Genomic DNA, 14718 nt, shown 5'->3' with positions numbered 1-14718 from the left:
GTGTGTGTGTGTGTGTGTGTTTATTGTAAATCCGTCGTTGTCGCTAAACTGTACACAGGTTTCGGTCATCCACGTGATTTAACGTCAACAGAAAAAAAATCTATTTATCAAAAACACATCGCAGACACATGATTCATTACCAGCAGATGCCTAGTCGTGCGTGCGTGCGTGCGTATACAGTCCTTGCATCCCGAGAAGTAGGGAAAGTCTATAAGAAGCCGGTCATCGCGTCTACCTTCACCAGTGTTATTACCATCGATAACCGCGATACATTGCATACTGTATATTAATATAATTACATTTTCAATTATTAACATAGTCTCCAGTCGAACACTCGAACACTACACTATGGATCGATCGTCGTCAAGTGTCACCATGAAAGTGAGTACCTTACCTAATAAGCAGTTTAAGTTATAGGTTCATCGTTATTATTATTGCCTATTAAAGTCCACAGTCGAAAATCATTTCAATTAATTCTTTAAAATGTTTTAAGATTTTAAACTGTTCAATATATATGTTGTTCTACATATATTTTTTTTATTAGTCACTACGCAGACCGCGTATGCACATAATATTACCATTATGCACCTACTGTAGTAAGAAATAACTTCACATTTTTAAGTCGATGATTTTCAATTATTTATTTCTCCTACCCATACACACTGACGAGTTAAACATAATGTTATACGAAATTTAAATACTCGCATGACGGTGATCAATATGCACTTTTTTCTACATCATTGACGATGCAAGTAACGCTTCCGCCCGCACGAGGGCAATGAATCGACATGCATGCTAAAAATGCGAGTATTAAATAATAATACGTATAGACGAGCTATGATATAATACTGTACAAGGTCGTAGGCGTTTTATAATTCAATGGATGATGACCTCCGCCAGAAAATATTTTATGAAATATTTAGGTGATTTTGGTGATCGATGACATTAAACAGCGCTAACGAAAAGCTGCTTTTACCGAATGAGAATTCGATCATTTTTTTATTCATTAGTCTATGTATAGTAACTATTATACAAAAAACGGTTTTCTTAAACACTAATAATTATAAGTGTACCTACATTTCATAATTGAACCATCATGCCAACAGAATAACGAAATACAGGGCTATTGTTCAAAATAACAACACTCATTTTTCTTGTTTTCGTAAAAAAATGTTTTAAAATAACTTGAAAATCTAAAATGTTTATTGATTATTGGAGCGAATTGACTGAGAGTACTTTGTCAAACCATTAAGTAGTGACTCCACTCTTATACGTTTTAATAAGAAATAAGGAAAAATTATAAAGTGCATTTTTTTTTTAAATTATGCATAAACATTTTAATAACAATATTTCACTAGTCTTTTATAAAAAGTAAAAATCATCATGAAATACGTACGTTTGTTTTGTTTGTGAAAAGAATATAATAATATGATACCTTTACTTGTAACTTATAACAATAAGTACATAATTATACAAATAAATAAAATAAATAGTTATAATACAATTATTTTCAAAAACATAATAGTTAAATAGTATAATGAGTAGTGATTTATAAATGATGCATTAAAAAACCAAAATATATGAATATTATAACACGTGTAATAAGAATTTTCTTGAACTGTTGAAGTTAAATGCTCTACGGTTTAGTTTTAACACAGATTTGTGCGGACTAACAGAATGATTGAGTTTAATAGATGTATGTGTACATATTTCATATTTGTAGTGTCCAAAGGAATGGGCTCAAACTGCAATAATATCCCATTTATTCCACAATGAATATATCTGATTAATTTTAGGCAGTTTAATCCAGGATTTTTTATTTAAAATACTATGCATTTGTTATGATGTATTATTGAAAATCGTTCGTTTGGGTCATAAAACTCGATAACCTACCTCATATCGACCCTAAATTAGATTTTATAACTGGTATTATTTTCTACAGGTACTTTTGAAAACACAAATTCGTCAAAAAAAGTACGATTAGTTTATAAACGGCACGATTAGTTGACAAATACAATCGTACATAATCAATGTTTTTTTAAATATGTTGGAAAAAATGTAATTGTTGAGGAGTATTTAAAAATATTTTACATCAAGTATGGCTCATTTTAAATACTTACTATATATTTGATGTAATCGTTAATGTGTTTTCCCATTTAATTTTAATCGCACCACTGAGCTGAGGCTAATCGTTAAGGGTGTCAACCACCTATAAGTGCTCATTAGTTTAGTTACCAACGAATGCATTGGTAACATATTTTACCATTCAATTATTTATCAATTAATACAAAGCAGATAGTTTAATAGTGCCTTACAATTTTCTAAGATAACGTGTAGGCTTTAAAATAACATACTCATATGATTATAATTTCATATTTATAAAGTAAACCATATCATTATATCATATAATTATGTATATCTACCCATGTACCTAAATGCAAATAATTTATAATACCTACATTATGTATTGCATTAATAACAACTATACATTAGAGAGCTGTGGCTTAAGACATAACTTCTATAAATGATATAAATGAACTTTTGAATTTTGATTTTGTCTCAGCTTATCTGAATTCACATAAACTCATTAACATCTATGATTTTTTTGAAAACAATAAATGCTTAATGTGATTAAATTTAACTATGATAAAATACCATTGTTTAAATACCATTAAAGTACATAAGGAAACATCACATTTTCTCAGTTTATTTAGTTCAAAATGTCTGACTAGTTTATAAAACCTTTTGTTTGATCCATCAAAGAATATTTTGTACCCGTATTGACATCACGCTAACCGGAGATTACTATGCTTTACAGTTCAGGAGAAAAAATTATCTTTCCCCGTAGTGTGAAATTAAGGAAAAAGGTTTTTATCTTAAATATTATAATATGTAAATAATATTATTATACTCATAGAGAGGAGGACAAAGTTAAAAAATAATTGGATGGTTTTATTTCTGAAAATGTAAAAAGAAACATTTTTAGTAATAATTATTTGACCTGCAATGTCAGTATGTCAATAACAAAAATTAAATTATATCTACGATTGTTTTCAGATAATTATATCTTAACGATTAGTACCTATTGGTCAACAAATAAAATAATAATTATTTCAATGTAGAGAGTAGTGTTTCCATGTTTAAACTAAACCCTGTGATGTTGTTGTTAAAACGTTAATTTAATTTTCATGCTTCTTGAGTGGTATTCGTAAGTAGGTAGGTACTCTTATTGTAGGAAATAATAATGTTGTACAATAATATAGTTTTGAGGCGGCTGAATTTTCAATTAAAACTGTCGCGGTCTTCGTCAAATTTTCTAAGTACTGATGGTGAATTCCGAATATGCATTTCAAAGTAAACTCTCAATTTCGGTGGAAATATGATAATATGACGATAACAACAGAATAACTTGATGAATTTCTGGTTCGAAAACGGCTACCCTTAGTTGTAAGAGGCAATCGCCAGTCCTATACACCTATACTTGAGTGTTCCCTTTTGCCAATAACTATTGAAGTGTTCAACTTGGACTGATCTTTGATCAACAGCACTGTTATTGTAATTGTAAGTGTATTCACTGTGAAGTGAATTAACGAATTTATAATTGTCGATAACTTTCCTAACCATCTGTAAATAAGTGCATTAAAAAATATACTGCAATACTACAGTTTATTTCAAATTTCTTTATCTTATTATTACCATCCATCTTATTCGATGATATATCATTCAAAAATTAGATTCTCAGCTTATACTATATGGTACAATATTATAATAGTATCACAAAATTGGATTAAATATTTTGAAAATTTTACTTAAAAATATGATCAAACTAAATTTTTGTATGAAAAATAAGATATAATTGTAATAACTACATTTAAATAAATAATGTTTGAAGAGTGGAAAATGAGTATTGCATTAAAAATTATTTAAACATTATAACTACAAAAAATTGAGTTTTTAATCAAAATTATGTATTACGTAAGTAGCTGCGGTATCAGTCTACTGACACAATGACATGTTAATAAGTGTGCAATTGAGCCATGTAGGTAACAAAGTTCCATTTTGATTTATCTTTAGGTTATCGTTTATTTTAAAAACGAAACAGGAAGTATAATCGCAAGACATGCGTGCATTTTTCTTGGGTTTTTATCTAAAATATGTGTGAGAAAGAATAAATAGTTGAAACGAAATTATACATTTTTGAACTCTACGACTTTTGATATGTGTTAGATTATGGTTGGCTTTTATTAATCCAAACATTATATATATATATACTACAACGTATTTGTAAAAAATACTCACCGTTTTTTGAAATATTATGTGAATACACAATATTTCATACTATTAAACGCTTATAATATTGTACAATATAATATATATATATTTATATATTATAATAAAAAAATGTTAACAGAATTTATTAGACGATGTCTTATTTACTTTGTACTTTTTATTTCAAAATCTAAACATAATTTTAAAATAATAATATTATTTTTTGTAAGGATATATTGCTTATAATTTTAAAATTAAATATAAATCATGTTTTATTCATTATGAATTTAACCGATGTCTCGTTATTGACATATTTATAACAAATACAATTGTATTAATAACGTCGTTGTTATATCAATGTATTGTTTTTTGTACTTTATCCAGTGAAAATCTTTACCAAAACTTACCCTATCGTTACGTATTCAAATTCGAATTACTCAATAAACCATAAATATTTATCAGTGAAAATAAGATAATTTATTTTGGGAAAACAACTTTGTGTTATGCGTGATTTCTTTTAAACTCTGCCTTGACAATTTTTGTTAATGTTTAGAGTTTGGCACTACCTCACGCATAAAAGTGCCCATGTACACACACTAACTGTGGGGTTCTAGAGGTTATATAAACTTACACGGGTCGGGTGAAGACACTTTTGCTGTATTTTAAATTGAATTCCAATAAAAAATACGTCAAAAATAGGGGGAGAGAAAGTTCTCTCCCTTGATTTCGCTCTTACTTGGTGGAATTATAAGCGGAAAAACTGTATTACCCACGTTATACCGATTTTTTCCCCGGCGGGGCAGGTGGTTAAAGAGACATTTTACGGGTTGTGTCACAAAACAGGACCGATTTCATCTGCTCGGCTGTCACCGGGCAATTTTCATATCATAAATATTTTTTCCAGCCGAATATTTTCGCACCATAAATTGACTATATACCACTCCGGAGGGGTTGAAACTGCCGCCCACTAAATAAAGTTATTATGGCAGTTGTATATGTAGGTGTGTGATCTACGGCTGAGAATTAACATGGGCGCTATCGTTGGAGTTTCCGTGACGTTTTTACACAAATGTACTCGAAAATTCGCTGCTTGGTGAATGATCCGAATAAAGTAGAGATAAATACGACCGATGAGTTTACGCGTACATTTTATGCGAATTATATGAACTGCAGTAGCCGTGAACGATTAAATTGTAAACTTTTTTTTTTTATCGTCAATTTACTGTGTTCAATGTTCATCAACTACAGTGTGCGCTAATATATTGTATAAAGTGATTATTTGTAAAACACAACGAGAACGAAACGGTCGTTCGGTTTTATATTTTATTTTTGCCGGCCATTTTGAAAATAAATATAACACTGGACATAATATAATAATTGTATTTATTATAAATAATAGACAGACCGCACCTGGTGAATTTGAGGTTTATTTATTTATTTTTTTGCTGTAGACATTTGATCGTAATAAAATATTAATATAAAATGGTAGACAATATAAAAATGTTGAAAAAATAAAAAGCCTTGTATTTCTTTCTCTGGCAATGGAGCGTTCAGCGCGTGGAAGGTAAAGATAATCCTCGTTCCTCAACAACTTAACCCTGCAGTGAACACATCGCATTGAGATTACATTACTATTATTATGTATAGTAAAGTTGGTTTCGAAAACGGTTATAAAATAATATAATACTTGGCCAGCGGTAAGATGAATTATTATAGCACAAATCATAACAATTTGTAAATTTATTTGGATGACTTCCAAAGCCCGTTGGCTGTGCTGGGGATATTCGTCGTTACTATTCTGGAGAATTGTTTAAATGTCAACATGTTGTTTTGAGACTTCAGTAAGGAATTATAATTCTAAGAAAGGTTAAGACATTTATCCTTTGGAGTAGACGTTTTAACACGTCGGTACAATGATAATATCATGTAATACCTACAATACACAATAATCTGGACAATCGCAATAAAAATGAGAACATTTCCTACCGTCTACTCAACGCGCGTTTGCTTAATGTAATGTTTTCGTCGACTAGCGGTTCACGCACGTCCCAACAATAATATTGTAATATCACATGTATCAATAATTATTATTATATTAGAAATTAAAAATATTTTTTTCTCGCAAGGTATTCGTAATCGCCGTGTGCGTGTGCGCCGCACTCGCCCGTCCGGAAGACTCGAAAGTGGAAAACAAACCGGCTGCGGTCAAATCGGAGACCTTGGCCGCACCACTTCCGACGACCATAGTGAAACGTGCTACTCCTCAGGTCGTCTCAACCCAGCAAGGCGCATCGCTTCCGAACGTCAGCGAGGACGTACTTGATAAGGCGCTCAGTGACAGGAGGTTCGTGCTAAGGCAACTCAAGTGTGCTACGGGCGAAGGACCGTGCGACCCCATTGGTCGAAAAATTAAAGGTCAGTAGCAAACAATAATCACCCAAAAGATTAATCACACTATTCATATTACGTTATGGTCACAGATCGGGCGAGAGTGTTTGGGTTAGGATTAGCGATTTTATTATGACGCGGTTAATGTTTTCGATATTTTGAAAAAAAAAACTAATAATACAATTAGTAATAATTTATAGTCATATTTTTAATACTACTTACATTTATGGCAATGTCCTTTGAAAACCATATATACTCGTATTGTACTATTTGAAACGATTCTAATCTGATATCATCGATCTGTGCATGTTCTCCAGGCCATCGACAATAGGTTATTTGCCGGACTATTGTTTTAGGTCGAGTGAGTTCTCTGTTTATGTATATACTCGGTGGTTTTATCTTTATCTCGAATAGCTCACTGAATCGGTATCCGCTTTCGAATGGTACATTAATTACTGCACGGTCCTCATAATGGACACTTATATAACTGCTATTAGCTTATTTCGGCTAGAATGTTATTCGTATCAAATTTGAATACCACTTAAAATAACTTGAACGTATTATGACATGTCACGTGTGTTGACGTAAAGTGTTCATACAAATTACTTATAAGTTAAATAAGCAACGTTACCTAATTATGTAACCACAAAGAAATAAAAACTATAACAAATTACAAAGTATGAAATATTACATAAATAATCCGGGCGTAGAACACTGTAATATGGTAATATTGACAATATTGTGTATTCGGAAATATTTTATTCAAATACGTGGTAAAAAGTTATACATCGAATTTCGGTCGTCTTAAAGGAATAAAATAATAAACGACGATAGTATTTTAAAATGTATATACATCTTTGGATTTGAATGAGATACCTTTATTGAACACAGGTTACACCTCATCGTTGATGGTTCACATACATCGAATCTATATTTGTAAATGTGTTTATATATTATATATATATGTATATTTTGTATAGATTTCGCCTATGTCTCGTCTAGTCACATTATTTGTCTGGAGTCATATTAATTACGATAGTAGTAATATTATTATATTAACTATCATTTTTCGACGTACACGTCTGTCTCTCGCTCTCTGTCTCTCTCATTCGCCCTATCTGCCACTGTGGTCGTGATCTTGTAGGCGTTTTATTTAAATGTTCTTATTTCCAGCTCATGCACCGCTAGTGTTGAGAGGAATGTGCGTCAAGTGCTCGCAGTCGGAAATCAAACAGATTCAACGTGTCATGTCACATATACAGAAGAATTATCCCAAGGAGTACACTATGATGCTCAAACAGTACCAGAGCGGATTCTAATCACGTCGCGGCACCCATGCACAATATTCCTGTTCATGACCACCATCGCCGCCGTTTTTGGCATAATTTATAACAACAACATTATATATCATATTATTATATACATACAAGTACAACAACCGAATATTAAAATGTATAAATGTCGCTCGTCTCGACGTACCTACTATACGAGCCTATTTTGCGTACCGTACGGTCGTTGTTCTGATTATTATTTTTAGTATTACACCTACTTTAGTTTTATTGTTTTCTTTTTTTTTTTTATGTAAATAAACGACTGAACGTAATTTTAACCTCATAAATTGATTGATTGTGCTGTTATCGTGCGAATTGCGGCCGATGCCGTTATTACAATAATAATGTACCTAATGACAAACTCGGCATTGGCTTCAGTTTTGCGTTGATACTTAAACTACCCGTAGAATTCAATTATTATAATGTAGTATAAGCGTATTACTAGTTCCGCACACTTCACATACCCTCTTCGGAATCGAATCAACCGAAAACCTTCATCAAGCAGTTGTATATTATTATAATAATTCAGTGCGACCAATTACGATTTGCCCAACCACCACAATTTCCATACGCACCAATAGGATCCAATTATCAATACGTATCTATAATTCATTTAATTCATTTTATTTTTTCTCACTTCGATATTATATCCCATTTGGTTTTCTCTAACCCCAATTATAATAATAATATTAATAATAATAAATAATTTAATACAAATGCTTGTTTCACCTCATCCTGCATTACCAATAACCCGATAAAGTCATTCAGTGCCATACTTGTAACTATACCTGTCGTAGTTATTACTAAAACATTATGGTCACTTATAAATTATCACTTATTAGCCATAACCAGCCACCCCCTAAGTCTGGATTAATGATCGATTTTGTACTTAAAGTGCAATTTCTATTTTAACTCCAAAAAAATTGTTCCAATACATTTATACGGCTGTATGTAATTGTACAATTGTGTACTATGTATTACCACGTAAAATCAGAGATAATAAAGACAATCTATTTATGCGTCCAATGTGGTTCACATTTCTTGTTCATTAAACTTCTATAGAATGTTATCTATCATTAGAATATCAATTTAATATTTATTATCACGTAGTAATTATTAGAGATATAAAATCGAGAACATTTTATTTTATAACTACACCTACTAAAATATTATTTTATTTTTCGAACTATTTTTTTAGATTAAAAAAAAAAAACTATTTTGTGGATAAAGATGGCCCCAGGACTGTGCTTCCCCTGGACACCCCCTAATCCGGCCTTGTCGCTATACCTGAATAAACTTCAAGAGGTCTCGATCTCGTCTTGCGTTTGTCTGTTTACAATAATAATATATATAATGCCGATCGGAGAGACTCGGGCGACAAGACTTAATAACGTAATAATAAATAATAATAATAATAATAACTGTTATTGTAAGCACAAGAGTCACCTCCCGATGACGGCGTTATGCAACGGAAATGACCGTAAACAGCTGCAGCTGCACCGCGCGCTTTCTCTTGACCTCAAGTGGGTATATACCAAGTGCGGTATTTTATTTATTTATTTTGGATTGAACTACGTACGAGAAACAGTACGAGAAACTGGTGAAACGTGATACGAAACAAACTTGCGGACGTCCGTGGTCAGTTTACCCTATATTATTATGTATTATGTTGAGTGTTATAATAATAATAATAATAATAATAATATATATATATACAGGTAGAGGAGCATATTATACGTATACTTATAGTACTCGGCATATTGTCATTTATAACATCGTGCGCGCGTTTAATGTTTAACTATTTACATACATATACATATTATTATTATGTATTATGCATATATACCTACCTGCAACATAATATATATATAATAATGTATGAGATTCCTCGCTGCTCTCGTCGTCACGCGGCCGACCGGGGAAACGAAAGTGAAAACTTTAATCCGCCTCTGATTATATATACCTAGGTATTTTTTTCTATTTAATAACGAGACGACGACGACGACGACGACGTGCGCGTAATAATATTACGTTTTTCAAACACTGGTTTACTATAATATACGAGTATGGCGTATACATAACACTAAACCGTCACTGCACGTGGTATAATAATATATAAGTAACATGATGTATAGCGAGTTGGGTAATAAATATTAAACAAAAAAACAAATCTTCTACCTTTTAAACTAGTCCCATATTTTTAGCATTTCATTTAGTAAAACGTTCTACTTCCGTCTCCGCAAGTGAAATATAGTTTTAGCATGTAGGCACGCTCTGAAATGATTCGTGCCAATGAACGGTCGATCAAAATATATAAATAAGTATACCGTTTTAGGATGTTCTCGATGAAATTTATTTTGTCGTGAAAACAACACGACTTACGACTTTGAACGATTGCGCGACAAGGTAAAATCACTTTTGGCATATTATGATATACCTAATTGTACTGATTGCTAACAACATACTAAAAGTAATAGCTAAATTTCCCAATCACAATGTTTTTTTTTTTTTTTTGCTATTTTGGTGTTTATATAGTGGTATAGTTATTTAAATAAAAATTAGGTATTTATGTATGACACTCAGGCTCGAAACGGTATTTTATAACCACATTATTACAATCAACTTAAATATGTATTGTGTATACAGTATATTGTCTATTGGTTTATTTGATTGATTATACTCGTATTTATTATATTTGTATTAAATGTGTGTTATATTATATTTAATCATACCTTAACAAATCGATATAAGAAAATATTTATCAACGAGTATCATAAGTACTAATTTATAATTTGGTGTTAAAAAAAAAAATGTTTTTCATACCAATTACCAATTGATTGATATTATGAAAATTAATTTCGTCCATATTTTGTAATAATGCTATGCGAAAACATAAATCACAATACATTTTTTTACCAAGCATTTAATTAAAATTGAACGCCAACTAAAAAATATATAATCATATTATCTAGGTAATATAAAACCTCAAGAGCTCTTGACACACACCCACAACGATATTATGGGGAATTCATTTTTTATTTTTTATTCCTGTGCGTTTTTCTTGGTTCGTACAACGAATCTCAGCGAGGTGATGAGAGACCACTAAAAAAAAAAACTCATCGCTGTAATTTTTTTTTAAATTCTCGATACTCAAAACGGTAACGTATTATATTTTAGAAATGACCTGTCAAAATTAATTTCCATCACATTTTTGTGACTAGGAAAAAATTGTAACGAAATTATGTAACGCGTTATAAACTAAGTATCGTCGTTACAGTACGCATTACATTAGTTACGTCACAACCCGACACAGTTGGTTCTTCAGTTTTGAGTGTACTTTGTCATTGAGCAGATCACTGTACTTAACGGCTGAGTTAAATTTAAAGATAAACGATTGTACCTACACGAAAAAGGATTTCTGATTGTATGTATTGTACTCAATTTGTAAATATTCAACTATTTTATATTATATTACTATTGTTTGTAATGATTTCGATTAAAATGATAATAGATACTAGTCGGATACCATATTATACAGCAATTGTGTATAATTTTCGGGGTTAAGTTATTAAATACTGGCATTTTATACATTTGAAACTAAAATATAATTAGAAAATCTTCATAATTTGGACGAATTTTGTTAAAATTTGAACTTACTTAAATAAAAAATAGTGACTCTTTGTTTTAGATAATATTTTTTACTACTATGACACTATTAACCCTGGGACAACTTACTCATGGCAACTGTAATATTCATTATCAAGCATTGCGAATGTGATTCAAACATTTTATAAACATATCGAAAGATACTAAAAATTCTTAACAAATTGGATAATTTCAAATGTATATCTATAGCCTAAAAAGTGTAAAATATTTTGAAATATAAAAGAAATCTAGCTGTAGTAACACGATTATTTGATGAAAATTTCAATCATCTACGATTATTTTTTTCTGAAATAAAAATAAAAAATAGTGATTTTGTCTAAAACTACTGTTGCTCATATATTCTCTTTTCACCTCTAATCTTTGGTAGCTCTTTAAAATTATTAGAAAAAGATATAAAGTGCAGTGATTTTTACCTCCTTAAAGTACTGGCTGGATAAAAAGCGGTATCAGAAATCACCTTCAGTGTGATGGAAGATGATCGAAGCAAATTTTTTGCTGATGTCACGATTTTTCACTCGATGACAGACACAAGAAAAAAAACTGGCATTATTGTAAAACCAATAGTTACATTCCTCGTTCAGCTCGCAATCTAAAAAAAATACCAAATTTACCCGACACTTCTAGGAATGCGTCGCCGTCTCACCATGGCACGTGCGTTTTCGCCGATAGGTCACGTCAATATTAATATACTTAGTACTTATTTACAAAAAAATAGCTTATGCAGTAGCAGAAGTGACTAAACCGACTGCAGAATTCACACGTGTTGACTGTAATAATGAATAGAAAATAACGATTTATTATGAAACCGTACGTCACACAAAACGTATTATTTGTGACCCAATCTACATATATAAATGTTATGATCTTAGTGCTTTTCGAAACGATATTTTAAATTTTCTTAGAATTAAAATTTTCAAAAACGTTTCAGTGGGCAAATTATGCACGACTCCGCGATAATAATATTTTGAGAATCTCGAAAAATTGTAGGTATCCAATGGATGCAAACTATGGATATTATAATACAGTAACTACGTGAGAACAACGGCTCTAGTAGTGGCATAAACAAACGCGGCGGTTAAATATTATATTACGTGCGCCGGTATTTGCGGTTAGCGAACTCTCTCGCAATCCGGTATGTTACACATTGTTATACCACGCACGATAATGTTATGTGTGAGAGACGCTTGTTTGCGATGAACGATTATACATATATACTTTTAAAGTTTTAAATATCGATGAACGACGGAGAGGGGATTTTTTTTTTTAATAAACTGCAGACAATTTTGAGCAAATTCTGTTTTGGAACTTTTTTTGCGATTGTTACAATGTTCGATATTTTTTTTTATCATTGTGGTTTTTTATGCGTTTTTATTTTAATTTGAATACTATTCTGCCAAAATATACCTCCGCTGGGAGGCTACACTCATTTATTTTCTAGACATTATTTATTGTTATTTTATCAATTAAGCGCGTTGTTCAGATCTGTAACAGATGGTCTAATAATGAATTTCGTTAAAAAAAAAAAAATTATTATTCTATCGATTCCATTTGCGTTTACTTGAGACGCGTTCTCTCCCGAAACTGCCGGGTGTCACAATGAGTTAAAGTTTGGGTCGTCGATTTACATACTATCGTTCTTGTAGCAGGCATAGTGTCGTACAAAATTAATGTAAAATACATGAATATAATAATATATGTTATCGCTTTTCTTACTGGAATTTACATGACATATAACGCACACTGCACGTGTTCGCATATTATCGCTGACAGAACAAAGTCAGGTCTTACCGGTCACCGCAATAGGAACTGTATAACATATACTATCAACAAAATAATCATTATCAAATCATAACATTCTTCCCCGCCACGTCCGTTTTCAGACTCACATATTTATCAAACCAAAAAAATGTGTGTCAAGGCGCCACACTGTGCCGTGTCATCGTCACACCACCTGACCCTTTACGTGCCTAGGTTTTAATTGCCCGCATTACTCACTCGAGTCACTTACTACACTTACGCACTCCGAGAATAATTATTGACGACAAGGTTTTCATTCATGCACACACACACACACACACGTCTTAGTATGCAAATCATGGAACATTATAATAATAATATAGTAACTTAGTGTCGTCGTTGTTATAACCGGCTTCTGTCATTGCGTCATGAACACACTCAACGATCTCGTTTCGGATGGTTTAATTACATTTTATTGTGCGATTTATTTTTTGTCTCTTTCACAAATGCGCACTGCGATTATTACAATAAACGAGACGTACTGCAGTGCACACACGCTTACCCGAACCTGATGAAAGTGATTTTCATCGTCAGTTGTTTTTCTATTGTATACCCACTCGCACGTTACAATTCACAACGTTCTTATTATTATTTCTATTAACTGAAAGGTACCATGATGAGAGTACAGTACACATCACATTCGAGAGAAATATATAAATACAATAAATTAGACTAAAAACGACAAAGGAGACCTTACACTGCGTCATTTGATTTTAACGGTTTTACTCTTACCCTTTATTTCATTTTTTTCCTACTGGGGAAATCCGATTTACAATCTTTTAGAAGGGCTTTGTGAAACCTTTGAGGTACTCCCTACTTTGTTACTAAAAAACACATCGTTGCAAATCCTACTGCTTCCTATTTCCACTCAGAATTTGAAATATGAAATATATTTTTGTGTACCTAAGGCAATTTTAAAATATAAACCTCTATGACAATTTTTTTTCGATTCGCTATTGCAGTACACTTCAGCATGAATATTTATTGTCAAGGTGCATGTGTGATATATAGCACACAGAAGTAGGCTCTAAATCAAAAGTCCTGTTCGCAAAAATCAAAACGCATTCATTACGTTATTTAAAAAATCCATTGATAATAAAATGTGGAATGCAAGTGTTCTATTGTATTGTGATAATGAGATGATAATATAATCGAATGTTATGAGTTTTGGACGAGTGACTGTTGGTAGTAATAAGTAATTCAGTAATAGTGCAGCGCATTTAGTAATTTGTTCGACACAAAAGAACAAATTATGAAGTACTCATTG

At 31.5% G+C, this 14718-nt stretch overlaps 1 protein-coding gene across 1 annotated transcript; it reads left to right on the top strand.

The window, feature by feature from the left end:
- Positions 1-216: 216 nt before the first annotated feature.
- On the top strand, positions 217-8350 carry LOC111041823. The gene is made up of 3 exons (XM_022326259.1): positions 217-381; positions 6396-6684; positions 7831-8350. Exons 1-3 carry the CDS (start codon positions 349-351, stop codon positions 7974-7976), a joined length of 468 nt encoding a protein of 155 aa, XP_022181951.1. The 5' UTR covers positions 217-348; the 3' UTR covers positions 7977-8350.
- The last annotated feature ends 6368 nt before the right edge of the window (positions 8351-14718 follow it).

This window comes from Myzus persicae, unplaced genomic scaffold (genome assembly GCF_001856785.1).
Source record: "Myzus persicae strain clone G006 unplaced genomic scaffold, MPER_G0061.0, whole genome shotgun sequence".
NCBI classification, from domain to species: domain Eukaryota; kingdom Metazoa; phylum Arthropoda; class Insecta; order Hemiptera; family Aphididae; genus Myzus; species Myzus persicae.
Note: the sequence above shows the minus strand (reverse complement) of the source record. Positions and strands in the feature narration are given on the sequence as shown.